This window comes from Ixodes scapularis, unplaced genomic scaffold (genome assembly GCF_016920785.2).
Source record: "Ixodes scapularis isolate PalLabHiFi unplaced genomic scaffold, ASM1692078v2 PGA_scaffold8__174_contigs__length_109621045, whole genome shotgun sequence".
NCBI lineage: Eukaryota > Metazoa > Arthropoda > Arachnida > Ixodida > Ixodidae > Ixodes > Ixodes scapularis.
The window spans coordinates 60,492,229-60,515,551 of record NW_024609883.1 but is presented as its reverse complement, the minus strand read 5'-3'; the positions used below and the strand labels follow the sequence as shown (position 1 = coordinate 60,515,551).

Below are 23,323 nucleotides of genomic sequence, written 5' to 3'. Positions count from 1 at the left end.
GTTCGTACAAAAAACGGGCAGAGTTCCAACTTGCCCACTCCTGCAGAGTATGTTAGCCCCTTAGCCATTTTGGACGAGCCTAGCTCGTCGATGTGGAGCCATCCCCAAACCGTTTGGGACGAGTGTAGCACGTCCGCTTTCGCCAGTTCACACACTCGACCATTTTAGACGACCCAAGCTCGTTCATGGCTTAGTTTGCGGTTCTGCCAACAGGTGGCAGCACTGAATCTTTTTAAGAGTTTTCTCCCATGTCGTTTGTCGCTAGAAACCTGATCTTGAAGGTGACAAGATTGATTCTGAAGAAAACAATAAAGTATTTGAGGATGGGAAATTCCGCCAAAACAAAGAACAGTTAAGGGGTGAATATGAATACCCCGCTGTCTAGACGGAAGTTTCAGGGACGAACTGGTGAAAGATGCATTTCTGTCGCATTATATTGTGGTCAGTTTACGTTATACAGTGGAACACCTCAATAACGAAAGCCCTCAAGAACCAAATTCTCGCGGCAATGAAGAAATCTGGCGGCCCTGGCAAACGTCCATAGAGTTCAATGCATTTGCACCCTCTCAACAGTGAAGAGATTTAAAAAGCAGTCCCACATTAACGAAAGTTTGAGGTAATGATTTGCAACATTTTTTCACCACATGAGCCACTTGGGAACCCAGAAGTAAGAAAAGTGGAGCAGCACATTCATCCGACAAGTTGTCAAATAATAATAATAATAGCAACAATGTTTTTTTTTGGGGGGGGGGGGGGTCGCTGGAAGCAGCGTTTTGCTAGCCCATCTGTTGGCAACTACGTAAGTATGTAACGTCTCACGTGACGACACCGCCGGCCACCTGCTGCTCTTTCGCCGTCTGCTGCGTGCACGCCGAGATCACTCGCGCCTTGTTTATTATTTTTGTTTTTGACGCTTTGCGATTATCGCCGAAGCTGCGAAAGGCAGAAAGTAGTAGAATATTGTGGAGGAGTTCAGTCTCCTGTGCAGCTCACTTTCTAAGATTCTGAAATCCAAGGACAGCATCATGGAAAGTAATAGGCGTGCTGATTTGTCCATTTTCGCAACAACAAAAATCTCACGAGGACGAAAACAATTTTCTTACTCGGCGATTTCGTTATTGCGGGATTCGACTGTAAACATATTTTCGGGAGAACAGAGGCGTCTAGATTAAACGAGACACGATTGTACATGAAGAAACGAAAGAGCCAATGTCGGGTCTTCACTCACTGTTGGCAACCAGCGGCTTGAAGAGCGGAAACCTCTGGGCCAGCTTGGACGAAAGGACCACCGCGGCAAGGGGCACTTCCCCGTCTTCCCCGGGAGCCAGGTGGGGAAGCACCACCCTCAGTATCTGGGCCTCGTCAAGAAACTCCTGAAGGTCGTTGCAGGCAAATTGCAGCGCTTGGACTCGGAGAGACCTCCTTCCGGCGGAAAAAAAGAAAAGATAGAGGTGCGCAGCTAACAACAAAACATAGTAAAAAAAAAAAAAAAGACACTGCACTGCCAAGAAAAAACAGAAGTGGAACAATTTGAGAATTCTACTCTTTTCTTCCATGATCGCTAATGTCTTGCCCATTGCACATACTCAAAAAGGTGGTGCTGCTGCGATCGGCATGTAAATCTATATGAACTTCATGATACTTGCACGTGACACCAGGGTTGAAGCTATAAAAAGGCTAGCAGTCTGTTTGACGATGGGCACCTGCTTTTCTAAACACGTTCATCGAAAGAGCATATTCAAAGCATATTTTGAGTGACTCTCAAAGACCGGAGACCCACCACACTACTAAGGCAGCTGGGCAAACTGCATGTGCAATCGACCGACGAAAGAACAGACTGTCAAATTAATGAAGGCACCTAATGGGCTGGCTCGCAGTCCCGAGTAGAGACGAAGGAGAGCACCCACCACTTTTTGCTCCGTTCTGCGGTGTCGAAGAGGATGCGCTCGAGCACGTCCAGAACCCTGCCGTGGCCAACGAATGTGCACAACTCCTGATGTGAGAAGCAAAGCAAAATAATAATTTCAGTTGCGATCGAGGTTTACGCGTCGTAAAGATGGCCTTCCTCCGACAGCAAAGAGCTCGTAAGTATCTCGGGCTGAGGAGACACGGACCTTTCCCAGCTTGAGGGTTGCTTGGACGACTTCGGGTTCCGTGTCGCCGAGCCGGTTCCGCAGGGACTCCACGACGAATTTCCGGTCGAGATCCTGGAAGACAAAGATAGCCCTAGGAATGAACCCTGTGCGTCTCGGCGAGACAAAAAGAAAGAAGAAAAAAATGCTACACAAGTGGAAGGTCAACGGGCCTCTCCGATTGTTTCGCACTAATATCCCTTCCGCTCGGTGTTCTGTATTTGAAGATCGATTGGCTGGTATCACAAACGACACTTCCGAAGTGGTGTTGCAACGATGACTCATCGTGCGCCGCCATCTTGTCGTCCCGCCCGCAGTATGTCGCCATGTCGCCATGACGTGTACGTGTACTTACTGTGATCTGCGCAACACTTTTCTTCACACCAAGTATTTGAAGCTTTGAATGTGTGCCCTTAGATGATCCACGACTTTGAATATATTTGGTACGCTTAGTTTGAATGCCACGTCATTCGAGAAAAAAGAGAGAGCGCGACTGGAACCGGTCAACTCTCGACCGGCTGTTTTCGGGCGGAAAGGAAACGAATATCGAGCTGCAAATCGCGTTCTGTTTAGTTGGGCTCTAATGGGGCGTGTTCAGCTACAAACCTCCACAAACCCCTTAAAGCGCCCCTAAAAAGAAAAATATCTTTTTTTTTTTAAACAGTTTGGGTGAGACAAGCAATAAAAAATTAAATTTACGCGAAACAAAATTTTTTTAGAGCAATATTGACAGGGCGGGAAGGAATTTAATTGGTAGTCACCTCCTTTTCCACTTGTTTTCTCTCTCGGAATTTCGGGCGCGTGGAGGAGAGGTGGATCCGCTTGGCCATCATGTTGAGGTGGAGAGTGTGTACGGCCACGTCGCCGTCAATACTGCTATAAAAAGTTTTTTTTTTTTTTTTTTCATGTAAAATTAATTTTTTGAAATGCTGGTCCCATTAAGACTGTTTAAAAAGAACATTTTTTTTTTCTGAGCTGTTCTTTAAGATACGCTTTACCTAGCGTGGGCACTTGTTCTACGAAAGCCCGACGACGACAGAGCGAGACGACATTGTAGCGCAGCACGTAACCTAGCACTGGACGCAACGCGACTTGGTAATCACGAACTCGGATGCAGCAGTCATGAGACCACGAATAAGCAAGCGGTAAACGCACCGAACGGAGGTGAGCTTTGAGTGTACCGTGTGATTGGGGCGAGGCGAAAAATTAACGACAAAGTGCTTCAGTCCGCTCCCACGTTGGCATCGCAGACTTTATACAACGTCGCACCACAAAGAGAACTCAGCTGAGCGACCCACCTTTCCCTGCCGGATTAAGGCCACCAGCTCTTCCGTGGCCATGGCCCGCTGCCTCTTGCTGGGGTTGTTGAGTGCCAGGAAGAGGGCCTCCCCCGTGGTGCCCACCAGGGCGTGCTCGCTCCCAAACACGCTAGTCTTCATAAGCGCCTGCACCATTTGGCAGGCACCGTCCCTCTCGCTCGAGAGAAACCGCTCCAGGCACGAGTCCACTTGCTCCGGCGACCTGTGGCCAAAGGGTGCAATTAACCCCTTTGCGGTCCGAGTTTAATTTCTGGGGGCTAAAAAGACATGCTCAGCAATAAGATTGGCCTGAGTAATTTTGGAGCAGTTCTTGGAGCAGCCAGAAGTCAATTTGAAACCAGCAAAAAGTAAATTCGGAGCAGCAAAAAGAACTTTCCAAAGATGATGGCACACTTCTGGATAGGTGGGGATGCCTTCCAGGGTTGGAGGGCAGGCCTCCAACGTACGCTGCAAAAGTGCACAATCTGTCCTACCAGTGACGTGCAACACGATCATCAAACAATCGCGGAAGATGCAGTTGTTGCTGTCACTTGCGAAGTGCGAGATTTCGTTAGACGACGCCGATGACGTGCTTTGTGAAAAAGATAATGACCGCACATTTCTATGCTTAGTTTTCAACAATCAAGTTTGGTTTTGTTAAATTTTTTTTCTCTCGCAGAGTTTGTTGTTTTGTGTATGTGCGATTTTCAAAAACTTTAATGAACCAAAACTGTGGCACAAAAGTACTTTGCTAAATCAAGAGATAAAACAGCAAGATAGGGAGAGAGACGAAAAAAATATTGTCAAATCACGAATTTCGTTAGACCAGGGTTCGTTAGATTGAGGTTCAACTGTATTGCATATTTCTTTCCAGTTTTTGGTTTCGATTGTAAAGCGCATGTAGTTGCGGGCACCGATTTTAGCGAAAAAAAACTGTGCGTTAGAGTCGTGCAAACACGGTATGTATTAGCTTACGACAAAAGAGCAGTTTTCTTTTTTTATGATAACGAAAGAGGGACATGTAAGACAGACAGACAATACAGGCTTTTGACTAGCAACAAAACGTTTACTGGTTTCACCTTGCCTCCCGAAGCTCGACGGGGGAGTGTTGCGGAGATAGAGAGATGGGATGGTGGGTGAGAGAAGTGGGGGTCATGGGGCCCTGCCAGCAGCTATGCGTACACGACGGAAGGTGGGAGTCTGCTGTGTGTCATTCGACGCGTCACTGTTATACAGAGCCCCGAAAGCCGGCGGTGCCTGCTTGGGGAAGGAAGGAAGAGGGGGGGGGGAAGACACGGGAATTTTTGTCTTCTTTATGTGTTAGGCGGAACCCTCTCGCCCCGCAGGAAACGAATCTCTCGATCCGAAAAAGAAAGGGAAGTGCTGGACAGGTTCGAGACAGAAGATTCAACGTGTAGGCACTCGAGGATTTCCCTGTTGAAAGACTGTGTTGTCTGTTTGTATTCCATGTCCCTCTTTCGTTATTGTAAATTAAAAACCAACACGCTCAACCACCTACAGCAGTGTTCGTTTTCGTTTTGCCAAGACGCATTGTGAGTCACTTTACTAGCGACCTTATATTTTCTGAGGCGGCAGCAAGAAAATTTTCTGCTGCAGAGGCAGTTGTCAATGTGAAAAGGGAGTGCTTATGTACTGAACATGAGGAGCAATTAATTTTCTTGCATAATTTCTCTGTGGCTGCAATTCGGGCGTGCCGGCAGTGGGCTCGGGCATGAACGGAATGACAAGTCCACTTTTGTTCTTTACTCACATTGGTGATAATCAATTTTACAGCTGCATTTGTGATGATTGTCGCTGTTTGCTAGTGCTACCGAGCCCAGATGCCCTGTGTTTAGTTGTTTCTGAGTGTTGTGATACCATCGCACTGTTACTTTTGTGCTGTGGTGACATAGAAACAAACCCTGGCCCCGACACCGCAGCCAAGGTGCAGGCCATCCTTGACGGTCAAAATGAAATCAGGAAGGTCATACCGTATTTACTCGCAGAATGAACACACTTTATTTCCAGAAAAATCAATGCAAAGTTGGGTTCATTACGCGAAGTAATATTTTTGCGTCCGTATTTACTCGCATAATGAACGGACCTTTTATCCCGAAAAATCGACGTAACTTCTTATCTCTTTGCGCGCGACTAAAAAACCAAACTGTGATGCGCAAAAAAAAAAAGCACCCCTCCATAATTTTTTTTCTTGCTTCCGTTGGATATTTTTTAATTTTTTTAACGCCTTTTGCTAGGCGCTTTGTCTGCCCAGAGGGCTTCTCCACTTCTCTTTCTCATCGCCTTGCGCGCGGCGCGCAAACAAAGTCCTAACTGCACTGTGCAAAAAAAAAAAAAAAGAGCTCCTCTCAGTTTTTTTTTTTTGTTGCTTCTGTTGGATCTTTGTTTATTTTTTAACGCCTCTTGCAAGGCGTTTTGTTTGCCCAGAGGGCTTCTCCACTTCTTTCTTCCAGACTGCACTGTGCAAAATAAAGAAAAAAAAACCTCCTCTCCATGTTTTTTTTTTTCTTGCTTCCATTTGATCTTTTTTTATTTTTTTAACGCCTGTTGCGAGGCGTTTTGTCTGCCCAGAGAGCTTCTCCGCCTCTCTTTCTTATCTCCTTGCGCGCGGTGCACGACCCCAAAATTCAAGCTGTGCTGTTCAAAAAAAAAAAAAAAGGCTCCTCTCTATGTTTTTTTTTTTTTGCTTCCGTTGAATCTTTTTTTTTTTTTTTTTTTTTAACGCCTTGTTTGCCCACGCTGCCTATGCATTCGCGGCCTGGCTGAGCCAGGATAGAAAAGTGTGTTCATTTCGCGCGCGTGGAAGGAGGGGGTCAGAATTTTGAGTCCGAGTTATGGGTGAGTTGGGGGTGCGTTTAATACGCGAATGAAAAAAAAAAGTCAAAATTTTGAGAGCCAACTTGCGGGGTGCACTCATTACGCGAGTGCGTTCATCGTGCGAGTAAATACGGTAGTCGCAGAGGATATGCCAAGCAAAAGCATAGCTTGGAAAGGTTCCTACTGCCATCTACAAAAGAAAGCTGGGTAACCTTTGACGAAACTGAGTTACACTAGGCTCACAATAATTCAAACTCGGATATTTCATACTTCTGTCAAGCAAATTAAAAATTTTTGTTGTCTTGCTTTTTTTTATGTATTCATAAGCCACTTAATTCAAATGGCGTTTTCGTGTCATTCACACTTTGTTCCCGTGGCCCCGTTGAGCGTGCTTCTTTGCAAGCACCGGTGCACTGCAGAGAGGCAACAACCGCAGAGCTTGCTTCTGCGAATGTTGCTTCTCCACAGTGCACCACTGCTCGCTGAGAAGCGCACTCAACGGGGCTCAAACAGGGCACATATGAACTATGGGGAGTATTCACTGGACGCCATATTTGTGGGTGCTGTTTCGAGCGCATGCTCAGAACGAGCTCACATTAATAGGTTGCTAAGACCAGCAATCTTGATGGTGTGGAATGCACATTGCAAAAGAACTATGCAAGCTCGCCATCAGCACGTGCACAGCATTCGCGCACACAGCTGTGGCCGCCACTGAATACTCCCTATAAGAAAGGGCACGCGCGAACATGTCCACAGCAACTTGCGCGGACGTTGTGACGTGGCGGCATGACATAGGTCCATGTCACAGCGTCTGTGCAAGTTGATATCAAAACTGCCAAGTGGTGCCCGTTTCAATTGATTGTGTGTCCCCTGCTTAATAGTTAACTTTAGACAACTTTTTGGCCTGATGAACTAACTTAATTTTGTTTTGAGTTGTCGTGTGCTGCCTAAACAGTCCACGATAAAAAATGTTTGAAGGATAAACTTATTTTATACCTCACACAAATGTTTCATGCGTGGCATACCTGCTTATGATCAGTACGCCTACGAAGAGGGAATCATCAAATATGTACTTTGTATGTGTAGCCATTCATGTGACAAATCATAATTTTACTTTGCAGCATATTTAGATGAATTTCTGATAATTCAAACTTCTGATCATTCAAACAAAATTTGTGGCTTCATAGAGTTTAATTCAATGAAAGTCTACTGTACACATTAGTGACAGCTTAGCGGCTGTTCTTTTTTTGTCAGCACTTCCCACTCGAAGGGATAACTACTGCGAAGTTAACGCTGATTTTAAATGAAGTTTGTGGTGTTCTATGAAAGGTCAGAGCTAGCGAGGCTCATACGATCCAATCACCTAGTTGAGAATTCAGTATTCAAGCGTTCGGTGAGGTCATGCAATAATAACCGAGAATCACTTTTGATTGTTGCTTCACTGAGAGATATATTTGTTCCATCCCATGAATCATTCAATCATCCGAAATGTGCTCCTGTTGGTGCCGAAATTAGTGTTGACTCGGCAACAGACAGTTGGCCAAATGTCCAAGCAGGCGATGACGACAAGTATTGCACAGTCACTGAAATGCTACTTATAGACGCTTTACACACGCGCCAGAATACAGCCGCCATTGCTGACCTTCTCTTGCTTTACCGAGATACCGAGCCACTGAAATTGGTGTGGACGAGCCTCCACAAAAGGCCAATGCTGGGGAGAAAGACAGAATAAAATCTAGGATGGCAATAACCTGGCTTGCTATGGTAATAATGAAGTGAAGTAACCGTAATAAGGGGAAACAAAAGCTGAAGGTCAGTTATGGCGGCGCCCATGCACAGCTGCTGCAAAGCATCTATACTCACTGGAGCATTGTGATAGCCTGTCTTTTCTCAGTTTCTCTATAATTGGAGTTCAGACAAAACTTGTATTGGTGTCTTTTGCCCTTTTCTATTTATATTATATTGAGTCAAACCTGTTATACCTTCTGACGAAGTAAGTTAAAAGACAAAGTTTATTTCTTTTAATTTTTTTTGCTCACATAGAAATTGTTAGATAGTGCTGAAGGCCTTTGAAGCGAAGTGCTCACTTAGCCTTTGTTATATCTTCCATGACTAACACTGTGCAACACTGTTATTCCAAGCACGATATCTCCACTTTTACATGTTTCACTTCGAAAGGTTGTTGGCAAGCATCGAACTTCACCACCTAGGTTAGTGTCCCAAACGAGTACTTTCCATCACACTAGTATTTTTGATGACAACTTTTAAATTACCAATATATATATATAAAAAAAATGCAGTTGTTTGTTTGCATTTAGAGTGTCCTGCAATGTACATCATGAGACAAACAACAGAAGGCTTACTGACATAACATGCCGCATCAATTTAAAGCCACATGATACACTTACCGTTGTCGAAGTATTTTCAGCACATCCAGAACAGCGTCTTCATTGAAAGCAGCCTCTTTCCTGACCTCGCCTGTTTCACCGTCAACGCGAGCATTGACGTATGTCTCGAAAAAGCAGCTGGAAAACAGACAAATATATGCTGAGTATGAATTTAGGGCGAACTGATTAATGAGCTCTTTATTGCCAGTCGGTCATTCAGTTATTCTGTCTCCAGAACATCCTCCCCGAGCTAACCATCTTAACTGCCGTCCACAAAGAAACAGCATACAAAAAGCTCAGCATATCACAAATTGCTCAATCGATCCCAAACAGCTCACCTTATTCCTTACAGCTCAATCGATCATAAGCAGCTCATATGATCCCAAACAACTCTAACAGCTCACCCGATCACAAACAACTCATCCAATCATGATCACCCGATATTTAACAGCTCACCAATTACAAACAGACCGCCCAATTATAAACTCGCTCGATCACCAGCAGCTCTACCGATCAGAGATAGCTCGCCCAATCATAAAGAACTCAACCGATGAGAAACAGCTCACTGGTTAAAGACAGCTCAACCGATTACACACTCAAATAAATAACGAACGGCTAAACCGATCATGAACAGCTTACCCAATTGCAAATAGCTCAATTAATCGTGAACGGCTTACCCGATCACAAATTCGGCCAGTCCATCCAAAGATAGCGCCAGTTGGATGAGCTCTTTCAGGGTGGCCATCTTACGACGTCCGGAGCCGTCTTCCGCCGCTTCCAGAACCAGAGCCATCCGCTGCGCCAACAAGGCCTTGAGAAGCGGCACCACCGAGTGCTGACCTGCCAACTCTTCTAGTGAGGCCACCAGCCGGTGCTTGTGTTTCATCAAGGCCTGAATCGACCTGGCACGTCAGACGGGAGAAATGGAGGACACTGCAGAACGTACAGATCATGCCGTGCATGCCAGCTTCTAAAGTGGCACTAAAAGGGATTGTGTTTTTTTTTTTTTCTTATGGCTAGAACTAAACTCACATGCTCAATGTCCTAAAAAAAAAAATTGTACAACTTTTTTAGCTGAAAATGCGACCAAACATTGTGAGTGGTTCATTTTTCTAGAAAAGGAGGTGTTTTGCTTGCTATGTTTTGTCACTTCTATAATGGAAAAAAAATTATACAAGCTTGACCATGCTGAAAAAGACTGGTAAGCACAGAATAGGTGACAGGCCTTCCCCTTATCAGCATTTGTCTGCAGGGTGAAGGCTCTTCCTGATGCTTCTGCTGCAGGAAGCGTGCCCACACGGTTTTAAGGCCGCGAGGAGTGGAACTGCGCAGCCTTCGAACGCCGCACGAAAGGGGCACTTTTTGCGTCAAGAACAAACGCCATAGCTAGCTCAGTCAGTAAAACGCTTGGCTCACAATCTCCAGGAGGAAAGTCCAAATCCTGCCGGGGACTAAAGTCTTTTTATGTGGTTGGTTTTTATATATAAAAACCAACAACTTACGATGTTGGTTTTTCGTTACAGCCAAATGTTACAGATCTCCAAGAAAATCGGTTGATAAAACACATTCCGCACATTCCGCGTTACAAGGTTGCACACGATTGTAGCTTTGGTTTCCTAGGATGCTTAGGGTGCGTAAATCAAGTTTGCATCATAAAACAATTATTTTAACAATCCTTTCAGCGCCCTTTAAAGTTGGATAGATTTTTAATTCTAAGTACCGTGTCTGGCACATGATCGTTTTGAAATTAGTCTACGTCTTTAAAGGTGGGTCGACTCTTTTATGAAGAAAGCCTGCATGTACACTTCTTTGCAACACCTGCGAACAGCCAATCACTGCAATTTGTGGAATGAGCTTGACGTACGATTAGACTCTGATAACATCTGGGTACGGAAATGGGATCTGCACCAAGAAGACGAGCACCTTAACATTGTGCTCAACCGTCCCTGGCTCTCCTTTTGTTCAGTCCCAATGACTGGCTTTCATGAGGTCCACAGGAAAGCAGGCATGCAGGCTTTGCTTGTAACAAAATAAACTTATTTTCGAGTAAACATGGAAGGTCTTGGTTTCAAAATGGTCAAGTAAACCTTTGCAGTCTGTCAATCCAGTAAATGAAATGACTGTGGCCTTAAACAAAAATTAAGTAAAAAAAATATTTTTTCAGTAGAACTGAAGACATATCTCATGTCCAGAAACAGCCATACAGAATTTCAAAACAGCCTGAAAGAGCTGGCAGAAGGCCGCCCTCAGGTGAGACCGAGAAATTCTTAATGGCAGGGTCAAAAGCATCTCCACTCACGGTTCAGGGAGTACTTCAATGTTCTGGTGGCTCATGACGACCAGCAAGCACAGCACGCCGCAGGTCAAACTCTCAGCCTTCAGGGTCTAAGAGGAACAAAGAAGAAGACAGCGTTAAGACTTGACACCATTAATTTGACCGAATGCTCAATAACTCTGTTTGTTTGCTGCCATGACAAACGAGAGAACAAGAGCTGCATAATCTGAGGACGTCTGCTGTAACGTGCCTAGATATCTACCTTAATTTGTGCCCGGTAAGCATAGTTGCTAGAGCACTCCGGTGGACTTTAAGGGGTCGCGACATCAAAGCCAGGACCAAATAGATTTTTTTAAAGCTGCGCACCGGTCACCTAGAAGGAATGTGTCTCATGCCCCATCTCAGGTGAAAGCCCCATTCATTCTTTAAGCCTCCTCTACCATGGGGACACCTCCTAAGATGATTATCATTGAACCTTTACACTGACTGCTCATCCCTGCAGTGTTTTTGGTTTCAAGTTGGTGGAGGCTAATAACGTCTGTTTCCTCTGCCGATGCCTAATGCCTAGTTAGCGCAGATAAAAGAGCATTCTGCCATAGTTACTGGCAGGTGAAGAGCAGCAAGAAGGAAGTTTCAGTTGTCCCGCCAGAAGTTCCGAGCATCTCGTCGTCACTACGCAGTCAACGACATCAGCTGACGAGAACGCCGGGGAACGGGTCACAAAGCGGGCATGCAATGAGCCATGCCCCTCGTTGATACTGAACCGAAATTTGTATTTCGCATATTGAGGCAGCAGAAGCGTTGAACGGGACGCTACAAACTTCAAAATATCACTCCTACATCAATATCTCAAACTGATGGCCGTACTTTTGGAAAAGAAGGGCACAATCAAGTGAGGTGTTTGACGTAACTGTCCTCCAGGAGAATTTTAGAATGAGAAGCAGCAGCTTCGCTTCTCTCCTCCTCGCTTCGCCTCACCAGCTCGACGGGACGTAGCGAGGACAGGGAATGGGAATCGTGATGCGACTTGTCTTGTCGGCCTCATCGGCCGGTTTCAATCGCGCACTTCTTTTCCCAAAAATATGGCGATTGATTAGAGATATCGCTGTATGAGTGATGTTTTTGGGCTTTGCAGCGTCCACCTATCCATCCAACCTTGTATTGTGAACTCGAAATTTCGTTTCAGCATCTTTTTAAGCTGCCGGGGACCATAGACCTACAACACCTCGTAAAAGTTGAGGACATGAAGCAATAAAAGCGCTGCGGTAAGGCGAACCGCGCAAAACCGGCCAAAACGTTGCGGCAACGAAACGTTGCGTCTCACCTTGCAGACACGAACGAGCAGCTCGTCCGCAAACTCCCGCTGCAGGACGGCGCGACGAGCGAGTTGGGCGACGATCATGTAGGTTGCGGCGCGGTGGTCGGCCATCTCAGAGGCGAGGCCACCGAGGAGGAACGGGAGCAGGAGGCCGACCGTCTTGCCCGTCACCTTGTCCGCCGTCTCGAGCGTTCCCAGCACGGCCGCCGTGTAGAAGCCCACCGCGGGACGCAGCGGCACCGCGGATCCCTCGTGTGCCTGCGTTTCGGGAACAATCTCAGAGAGCTTCGTTGATGACTCGGGAGAATGCCTGTGCCTCGAACTCCTAGCCTACCGAGTTAAAGATTGCCTCGCTTAGATGTCCCGTCGAATGTAACGAAGGCACGACTGCGCTCAATGAGATATTTAACCCTCCAAGTGCCGTTTTTTTTTTCTTTTTAACGCAAGTCAAACGCAAATTTTAGTCCCGTGCAGAAAAACTGCAGCGTGCATAACGAAGTATCTTTATCTATCAAAGACCAGTTGACATCTAAGTTAATTGATGTCCGCGTGCCTCCAACCTAGAACATTTTTCTCTAAATGTACTTTTCGAGACGCAGTACCATGGCTAGTGGCACACTGGCCTCGCACCCTGGAATCACTTTTTTCGAGTGGAATTGGTTTTTACTCGTAACTGGAACTTTCTTGTTTAGTTCAATACTAAATTGGTTTATCGCTAATTTCTAGATTTCAGCATTCGCCACAAAACAAGAGGTTGAACGACATAGATTTGCCTTTCTGCAACAATTAAGGAGAAAACCGAGACAGAAATTCCCCAAACAAAAATTGCCACATGCCGTCAAAGGGTGTTTTTACGAGACAGAACATTGCTCTACACGTAAAAACAATATAATAGCCCAGATGGGAGAGATGGGGAGAAAATAAAAACTAAAACCCTGCATCAGCGTGTGCCCAATTATACCCTGGCATGGCACTCGGCACTTTCTATTGGAATGATATGCAATGTGACATAAGGAAAAGAGAAAACTATTTGGAAAGGACTTCTCTTTTTCCTTGTCTATGCACCACTTCTTTGGGGACATTGCATCGTTTTGCCCGCAACACCGTTGTGCATGCAATTTCAGCATGAAATACATCCGCATCATCGAGATTAGTCTACTAATATACAGTTCTTACCCTAAGTCATGGTAGAGTGGAAAAAGGAGATGTTGATGCACCGCTTGCACTTTGTGTTGTGCTACTCCATTGGTTGCACTTGCTAAGACGTCAAACCAACAGCTGCGCTTTGTTGTTGACACCCTCCCCCGTGGCCTTGCTATGGTACAACAATCATGAGCAAGTAAGGTCTGTGCAGGGTTCCTATACTATAGAGCTGTCGCTTTAAAGGGATGCTGAAGCGAAACTTGAAATACACCTATTATGGTCAGAAATAGGTTCAATATGATCAATGATATCCGTAAATCATAATCGCGCGTTTGTATTTCGAACAGATGGCTATATTTTTCGCCCTGAGGGGCCCGATTGGGCGCGCGCTCGAAAATCAGCCATCGGAGAGCACGATGCGTCTTGGGATATTGGGCGCATTCGTGACGTCACTTGTGCCAGAGGGGAAAGGCTACTGCGTGGCTGTTGTGGTACCGAGCATTGCCACTTGGTGGCGCGTCGACGATTTACGACCTGTGACAACGCGGCCGTTTGAGATGTGCCAGGGCTGCACGCACGCTGCACCACGGCAAGTCGGCAACCACGGCACCACTGACAAAACACAAAACTAGCTCTGAGGCCGGATTCTCAAAGCGAACTTACGACGAAAAAAGTGTGTACGATAAATTTGAGAGAAAACCCGTATTCTCGAAACGAAATTGTCGTAACTTTTGCGCAAGTTACGACAGCTCCGCAGCTGTCTTACGCACTTTTTACGATCAAATCAACACGGCCGACAGCGTCGCTCAGTTACTTGGTAGCAACGACCAACGGAAATTTATTTTTCTATGTGCTCTTCTCGTGCGTCCCGACTTCAACCAGCAAGAAAAAAGGAAGGAGTACCTGAAACAGACCACGACGATCAAGAACACAGGATCCACAAACACCCGAGAAGAGCTACAACGGCCACGATTCTACCGACCAAGCGAGCTCGGCAGAATATAGTAGGCCTAGCAGCAACACCAACTCGGCGCACCGTTGCTCCGGCGGTCCTTGGCCAAGACCGTCTGCCCATGACCGGCTGGCCTGCTGAATTGAATATGCCCGCGTGACCCTTGTAGACCCTTCTTGGATGAATAGTTTGATCCCTGAACTAAATTCCAGAGGTCAATCTTTTCCCCTTGTCATCTCGATCTCCTTGTTTTCCGAGACAGCGGTGACGAACGTTATCGTTGAAAAGGGACTCTCATTGATTCTGTCTCCTTGCTTTGTGTGATATAGAGCTGAAATAAACGTCATACGGATTACCTTCGCAACACGGTATGTACACTTTGTTATTAGTATGCCATTTTTATTTTGACACGGTGCTACGTCACTGTGGGAGCTACGCGATGTCTGCCCAACCGTGGTCCAACCTTTCTTTGCCGAGTGTCATGTCAGTATCGAGTTGCAATCGTAAAAGATCGGTCCAGAAGCGCTTACCGAAACGCGGTCTAGAGCGAATCCAGCACTTCGATCAAACGCGCGTGTCCGCTCAGAGTGTGAACAGGTATTTGCGTGACTTTTGCTGACACTCTTGTACTTCAAACATACCGTATTTATTCGAATATAGGTCGACCTTTTTCTTTTCGGAAATGTTGTCAAAAATTAAGGGTCGACCTATAATCGTGACCAAAAAATTTCGACCTAATTCGCGACCAAAATTTGAAACCCTACAGAGGGTATGGAGCTATCAATCACCTAGCCGGCGTCGCGGTAGAGCCGCGCCGCTTCTTGTTTCAAAAAGCTTTTGATGCACAAAAACAACCGAACAGCAGCAGCTGACAGCTTGTGGCCGCCAGTTACGGCTCTCGCGCACATTCCCTCGGCGTCGGGTTTCGCCATCATGCCTGTAGCGTTCCCCTCGCTGGGCAAGGAGAAGGGGAGGGAGAGGAACGCGATGCGCCATGCACTTTGCCCTCCTATGCGCTCCATTCCTCTCCCTCGCAAACGCGCACAAAAAAAAAAAAAAAAGAAAAGAAATAACTTGGAGGTACTTTAGTTTTTTTTTTTTCGGCGGGTCGCGTGTTGCTCACGGGGCTCGCAGCGTTGCTCATGTCTTTGTATTTGGTCTTTCGTTGCTCACACGTCTCTGCCGTCTCCACCTTCTTTCGTTTTTTCTTGTCGTCATTTTACAACGGTGTCAGTGAGGTATTGTTGCCAATTTGTGAGGATGTCTACCAAGCTGACGAAGCTTCGGACGATCATATGTCCGGAAGTTCTGACGATGAATAAGTTTTTGACATCGCCCGGTGATTTAGCTGAGAGTGCTGTAAATAAAGGTTTGTTTCTTTTGCCCTAACTTTCCCCTGTTCTTGAAAAAAGAAAAAAGGTTGACCTATATTTGAATAATTTTTTTTTTTTATTCTCGGTGGGCTCAATAAATAGGGGTCGACCTATTTTCGTGGTCGACCTATTTTCGGGTAAATACGGTATCTTTTTTAACGTCGGCTCGCAGCTCGCGACTCGCAGCAACTAATACCGGCTGTGCCAGAAGCATGCTCGGGTCGTGTCATGCAAAGAGCTGCAACGAGAACGACTTCACTGTGGCCAACTACGCTTTGGCTTTCTCCGCCAAAGCTTTGCAAACGCGTTCAGGCCTCGGCTAATTCTGCCGGCACGCCGTATTGCCGCAGAACGGCGCTGCTCCTATGCCACAAGTGATGTCACGAGAACTTCCCACCAGCCACCAGATGTGAATTTGAAATTGTTTAATTAGTTTTAAAATTAGTTCTCCTGTGTTTTACAGCGCGATATTGATATTTCCGAGTTGGTGCCCGTCCCTAGCCCATATTTATGCAGAAAGATCGACGCTAAAATTTCGTTTCTGTACCCCTTTAAAAAGGCACTTTATGCATGCCCTTTTGCACTGGGTGCTTGCAGATCAGGGAAACCTTTCTTGAGCGCAGCGGAACCGACCTGTCACCAAGTCTCGTATACACTAAATCAACTCCGTTATGTTACGCCATGGTAGTGGCGCTTCGGGCGCACTTCCGGTTTAAGGTGTGGGCAGGAGTCACCATGCAAGGACAAGCATTCTTTATTGTTTTGGAAGAAACCAGACTAGTACCTGCCTTCCCGTCAGGACGCCGCGACTGGGACAGTACCAAAAGAGTCGGAAAAGGTGTGAAGATCAGTTTTCGTGTGTCTTCTGTCAGCTCGGTTTGTTTGAGAACGTGGACGGGTGCCGCGAAAAGAGAGAACCAGAAACCGTCGGACCACAAACGCCTGTGTGGGAAGCACTTTGGGGTCGAATTTACGGATGCTTGTGCTCAACAGATTCATTACAGCGATAGGGGCCTGACGTGTCCCGTCAATAGCCCTCAATGTCACTATTGTCAACGTCTTACGTCACAATAGGTAGCAGTCAGTACATTCCTGAACGTATGAAGCTGGCCATATTGTGTCGGCGCAAGCGGTTCCTCGTGTCTGCCCATATTACTGTGGAGGGTCATTTTTCTGCCTTGCCAAAGGCTGGAATGCATACCTTGCCATGTAGAGGGTCCTCTAAACACATTCCTCCTTCGGATAAAACAAATCATTTAGAAAAATCAGAAGCCGAACCCGATTTACAAGAGCAGAAGCCTGGCACCCGACTACTTCCGCACGCGGTCTTGACAGTGACAGTGCTATATTGGAATTTCGTTATTGGATATTTGTTTCTCCCAGGGAGCACACACAGTGGGCATTGGGTACTACAAAAGCCCCAAGTATAAAGCCGGTTGTTAACGCCGTGGTATAGCTTTGTGGTAAAGCCTGCGCCTCGCACGCAGCAGACCCAGGTTGGACTCCCGCAGGTGGCGGGCGATCTCTTTCGAGGATTTGGCAACATTAACGGCAGACGCCCTACATTGCCAACTACAACATCAACGGCAACTACACTACTACATCAACAGATACAACATCAACAACGAACGTCATTTCCAGTAGTGGGAAAAGCTCATAACAAATACTGCTAGGGGTGTGCGAATAGTGGTTTGAATCGAATAGCGCAGCATAATTTCTAGCTTCTGCACTGCTGAAAAAACCTGTTGTTTTGGATTTCCCTTGCATTGTCAAGGCTATGAATGACCCAGCACTATTCGATTCGAACCACTATTCACACAACCCTAAATTATATTGCTGAAAAAACTGCCGACTCACCTTCACCATAGACACGAGGAGGTTGCAGATGAACTTCAAGAGGCCCGGGTCCTTGGTGCACTGGTTCACAAGCGCGGTCTTCGACAGCGGAATGCCCGGTTTCTGAAAGTTTGCGATGTGTCTGTAGATGCACAGTTCTGATTTTGTGCCCTAAACGGCTGCCTCTAAAAAAGTAATATGAGACCTTGTTATAGCTGTGCAAGTCTGTCTGCTCCTTGCGCACCTCGTGTGTTTGTTCACCTGCCAAACGTGAACATGCACTTTTCTTTCCCACCCAATCTCAACCAACCACAATATGTGCTTGGCTGCCTTGTCATTGCACATTTCCAGCGTGATTTCTATGTTGACCTTTGAGTGGTGTGTCCCTCCTTACGTTCCGATGCACCAAAGATGCTTTCTGAAACTTTCACTCACGGTATAAAGTGGTGGACATCAAATGGGAGTCTGCAAACCCCTTCGGGTCCCGAAGGTCTTCTTAGGGTCCCCGAAGTCCTCAACTGTTAGTCAAATTGAGCAAATAAATTTTTTAATGCGAAAGCATTAACTGTCCCATCGAGGGAAGCCGGCATTGCCTGTAGCCGTATGTAGCAGAAATACAAAAATGGCTGCATCTCCACGTGGTGAATGATGTTGATTGGGGCGAAGCTTTGGTGGTGCTTGTCTGCGTAGACGCTGAGCCGGAGCATGCCGAGCCTTCCGTTTGTTTTCATCCATGTCAGAAAGAGAATGTGTGGTATGGAACGTGGTTATATAGGCATTTGATCATTTGACCGCAGCGCCCTCTAGTCTAAACGTTGAGCCAATGAATGCAAAGTTTAACGCGATTATATACGCATTTGACCGCGGCACGCTCTCCTGTATAGACGTTGAGTGGCTACATGCAACGTTTCATCGATGACATCCCCAGCTCTTGAGTTACTACCGCATCTCAGAGCCCCCTATTCGTCCCGCAGTCGTGGCCGAGTGGTTATGGCGATGGACTAGAAATCCATTGGGGCCACCCCGCACAGGTTCAAATCCTGTCAACTGCGCAAACATTTTTTTTTTTTTTTTCCATTTTTTTGGTTTTTTTTTTTGTTCTACATGAGCATGTGAGCATGTGAGCTCACGAGCACGAGCACCAACAAGATCGATGTGAGCACGGACGCCGGACAGACAAGGCTAGACCCTAAGGAGCTTCGCCACCTAAAACGGCACCTAAATTTCCACTGGCTGTGACGCGTCATGTGGCTCCATAGCAACGGCGTCATCGTTGCTAAGGGGCTAGCCAAACTGCTAGCGGTGAAGCGGGATGGGGGGACGTGGGTATGCGCTGGCCTGACATTAGGCCTAATGTTGGGCCTATTGTTACGCTATGAGGTTTAACGTCATCAGCCGGTATGCGTAGCTGTTTGACGTGAAGGGGGGCCTAGTGTTACGCTTTGAGGTCTAACGTCGTTAATTGGTACTCGCAGCTAAGGCAATGATGATGATGAAAGGACATGTGATTTCAGCATGCGCAGCGCCAAGCTTCGCACTCCCGCTGCCGCCTCACCCAGCGGCGCAGCAGTCACCAGCGAGCCAAGGCGGTCTGTGTGGAGCACCACTGCACTCCCTGCTGGCGCTGCGGCCGCTTCTGCTCCTCTCGGCGCCGAGAATGCTTTTGCATTTACAACTCATAAGTGCTTAGGTGTCCTCAGAATTTTACCAATTTTTATTGATGCTGGTTATCCCACAAAGCTAAATAGACCAAACCAGAGCCGTATATTGGGAGAGTCTGGCCAGTGGGTGTGGTGACAAAGGTGCTGGAGAGGAGAAAAGTGAAGGAAAGGGAGGAGAGCGCCGAAAAATCAAGAGAGGCAGAAGAGAGCAAAGAGGAGACGACCGCCATTTTGACGCAACGCGCTGTAGGCGCAGAGCAGTGTTGAGGTTACACGTCGTCTGCTATGAGCTTACAATATTTCTTTTTTGCCTGAATAAAAGTTTGCAATCAAACGTGGAGAAACTTAATTCATTAGCTTTTCAAGTTACCGAGGAATAACACTATATCATTTTCTTGTCAGAGCCTGCCAATAAAAGGAAAGAACCGAAGTTTGGTTGTCAATCCCATGCATTTTACTGGGCAAATGAATGAAAATGGAGTCCCTCCCCACTCAACTGGGAGCAGCCAGGTGTTCACGTGCATGCGCTCACACCTCTCGCTCTGCGCCGCGGGCTGATTGGCTCACTAGGGAGGGGGGGTGTCACGGTGGCGAGATCATACACTGGCCAAACTCTCCACATATTCGGCTCTGGAGCAAACTATCTGCACCGAGTGATTAGGGTTGATTATTTCCTGTTTCAAAGCTTTGAAGCATGTGTGCATGAATTTAGTTTCCATTATTTTCCCTTTTGTCATTGTTATCATCCAACATTGCTCCTGTCTCCCCCAAGTGGATAGGATCCCCATTACGTCCGCCGATCCGGAAGGGGTCTCTGAATATCGGTGGTTGGGAACCACAGGTATATATAAAAGATGGTTGTTTATTCTATCAGGCAGGGCCATATAATATGTATCTGTTGTCAGGAACACGTACATGTGACACCTCTCCTTGTAAACAGCGCAAGTTTCACGGCCATTACGCTCTCTTCGATAGCATGAGCCGCAAGACACTACCACCTTGTGTTTGCAGCGAAACAAAAAAAGTATTCGGGCAACGATGAAGTGACAAACTTCCCCACCTGGAGTCCCTCCAGCCAGTGCCACCTAGAGGTCTTGTCCGACAGGTCGAGAAGCTGCACCGCACGCACAAAGTGACGGGTCTCGTGGTAGGGCAAGATGCAGCGCAGGAGAGCGTCCACATTGTACTGGTGGACGTGGAACCTGGCCGCAGAGGGAAGCAACTAAATGTGAAGCCACTTGATGCGACCGACACATAATGTGGCAGCCATAGCACATCTTGAGACTTTCCCACTTTTGGAGCGGAGATCCCCACTTTTGGAGCGCACAATTGTGAGCTTTCATATAAAAAAATTTTATACAATCGCCTTGAAAGTTAGCTTGTAGAAAAAACTGCAGTGGTTGTAGTGTAGGGAGACTACTTAATTAAAGTGTCATACCTACAGGGGATCTGGCCGCTAGATATATATTTATTTATTTAGTGAACAATCATGGGGCAGTAATTTTGCAGATGTCTCAATTAAGCTATTAGGAGTACCGACGGTGTCTTCAGTCTGTTTGTATCATGCTGCTTTCGCTTGTATTCCACCAGCTACTGTTCATAGAGCAGATAAGTGGAGCACATAGCTACTCTAACCGATCACAATGTATAGCGCTAGCTATTAATTGCAATTGATGTGAGCACAGTTTTCACAAAAACCGATTACTCTTCGTTAGGCATGTGCAAATATTGAATTTTGGGTTAAAAAAAATTCAAAGTGATTAGTGTTTTCGGATAAATATATTTTTAATTGAATAAAGAATAGTTGTTCCGCTTTTCTCCATGCCTTGACCTGCTGTAACACAATGCTTAAACAAAAATTCAGTTGAACTTGCGAAGGTTGGTCCCAAGATTCAAATTGCCCACTTATGAGCACTGCTAAATTTAATCTAGCTATATTTATAGACTGTGGCGTCAGAAAGTCTAATACCTACATTGGTATGGCAAATAAACAACAGATTCGACATAAAATTAAACCTAAAAAAGAGCCCAGTCATACTTAATTAAGGGGATTAATAAATCTTGCTATATGCAAATGTTTTCTCCAATTCTGAATTAAAAAAAAACAACATCAAGCACAATGAATGAACACAGGCTGTTAGAGCAGTCATACTTAACATATACCCTTGCATAATTGCCAAAGTTAATTTTGAAAGATTTCACTGGAATATAAATATTAACAGTCACAATGTTTGCTAATTCCTTTTTTTTTTTTTTTTTGTTTAATACATTAGGCGCGCCTGTGCACCAGTTCACATTGAAGGTGCATATTACGCCTAAGCGTGTGGCTCCGCTGCGACGAGGAGAGTAGTGAGATCGCATTGTCAGCTCCACGGGTATTGCTTCTCCGCAGTGCACCGGTGGTTGAGGAGAAGCGCACTCAAAGGGGCTAACCCGCCACAATCAACACTTTCAAAGGTATGAATATTGCAGTTGATTTTGAAGAGAATATAAAATAGTGTATTATTTGAAACTACTATTCGAAACTTAGAATATTTGTACGACCCTACTCTTTGCACATAGTCCTTAGGTATAAAAAAAAAACTACTATTTATTTTTAGTGGCATCGCAACAATGCCGAGACCAGACACTTTCAGTTACCTCGTTTTCGAGAACAGATCCCTTTTGGCGCAGACATGGCGCAAATTGTGCACAAATACAGCCTTTGGAGCAGCATGTAACAGGTTGTTCGTTCTGGTGCAGTTTGGCGCAAATGGCACAGCAGTTCTACCACTGCATGTGTGGGAGGAATAAGATGCTAAAAAGAACAGTTGGAGGCTCGTTTTAGGCACCGTGGCAACAGACGAGGCACCGCACACTTGCTTAACCATTTTCCTCGGACATTCAAAGTTTGGCAAAGGTGCCAACATCATGTTGCGACGTCATATCGCGACTTCCGCCAAAATTTAGCGGGGAAACACTTTGCAACTAATTTTTGCAAAGAATTCCACCGCGACGTCAGTGTTAAATGGAACTGTGACGTCCCATGTGGTAATGCAACATTCTGTGACTTTGCGTAATGTCATGATTTCCCACTAAATATAATGTGAAACGCTTTGCGTGGAGTTAAAGTGTCGGTCAACATCGCGTGACGTCGCACAAAGCACTTCGCCACTAAATCCGGCAGGAAGCGTTTTTTCGCCAAATACGAGGGGCCACACCGTGCGTCGTACGCGCTCCTGGATCTGTCGCGAAGCCTCACCGATGGCGGCTCTCGCCGTAAACAGAAAACTTTAGAGAATAGTATGGTCCAGCACAAGGGAAGGCAAAGGTGTCTCGGCCTTACCTGTACACCAGCCACTCGAGAGCTTTGTGGGCGGGTCGCAGCAGGAAGTACGGCGACAGGAGCAGAAGGAACTCCTCGATGCTCTCGTCCAGTTCCACGTTCTCCGCCTTGGTCTTCACCGAGCGCTCCACAAACTTGGAGCTCTCCGAGAAGAGGCTCCGCTCAAACTCCGCAAACTCTTCGTTGAGGAGCACGAGCTCTTCCAGGCCGGTGACTCCTGCAGCGCGGATATTTCGACGGTCCCCGGGTATTATTTTGTGCAGAAAGGTAAAATGGTGACCTCGAAAACCTCGCAATCGCACTGGGGCATACCCCAGTGCGATTGCCATCTGCACCATGCTTGGGACGCGTTCGAGGGAATAGTTCAGCTGATCTTTTGAAAAACTTTGTACATATGGTCTCTCGACTCTATATCGCCCAAGCACTGACAGGCCCCTTGTTTGGCAGCTAATTGCAGCGAGAACAAGCACATACGTGGTAGGCACACCCCAGTGCAATTGCCATCTGCATTATGCTAGGGATGCGCTAGAGGGAATAGCTCAGCTGGCAGTGCTCACGTTTGGATGTGCCCTCAGCGCACATGTTCATTTTTCTTAACCCCTTGCCTACTAATAACAAGTGCTGCTTGACAAAGATAGAACTCTCTGCTTAGCCAAGAAAAAAGACGCAGTCGCTTTGAGCCTTCACGCTAAATCAGCATGGCTCTGGCGCGGTGGTCCGCTTTAGCTGAGAAAAAGAGACAAAACCTTTTTGAAAGGAATTAATGCTCAGCCATATGTGATGACAAA

At 46.3% G+C, this 23,323-nt stretch overlaps 1 protein-coding gene across 1 annotated transcript in view; it reads right to left on the bottom strand.

Annotated features, from left to right (window-relative positions):
- Positions 1 to 23,323, bottom strand: part of LOC8032085 (HEAT repeat-containing protein 1) — a 97,713-nt gene that overhangs the window by 70,654 nt on the left and 3,736 nt on the right. The window contains exons 3-13 of the mRNA XM_029986846.4: positions 22,536 to 22,752; positions 20,271 to 20,412; positions 17,571 to 17,672; positions 12,252 to 12,503; positions 10,952 to 11,037; positions 9,330 to 9,554; positions 8,674 to 8,790; positions 3,431 to 3,653; positions 2,115 to 2,207; positions 1,908 to 1,993; positions 1,229 to 1,422 (exon numbers count right to left, since the gene is read on the bottom strand). Of these exons, the coding sequence (XP_029842706.2) occupies positions 1,229 to 1,422; positions 1,908 to 1,993; positions 2,115 to 2,207; positions 3,431 to 3,653; positions 8,674 to 8,790; positions 9,330 to 9,554; positions 10,952 to 11,037; positions 12,252 to 12,503; positions 17,571 to 17,672; positions 20,271 to 20,412; positions 22,536 to 22,752 (1,737 nt within the window). The remainder of the gene's footprint in view (positions 1 to 1,228; positions 1,423 to 1,907; positions 1,994 to 2,114; positions 2,208 to 3,430; positions 3,654 to 8,673; positions 8,791 to 9,329; positions 9,555 to 10,951; positions 11,038 to 12,251; positions 12,504 to 17,570; positions 17,673 to 20,270; positions 20,413 to 22,535; positions 22,753 to 23,323) is intronic.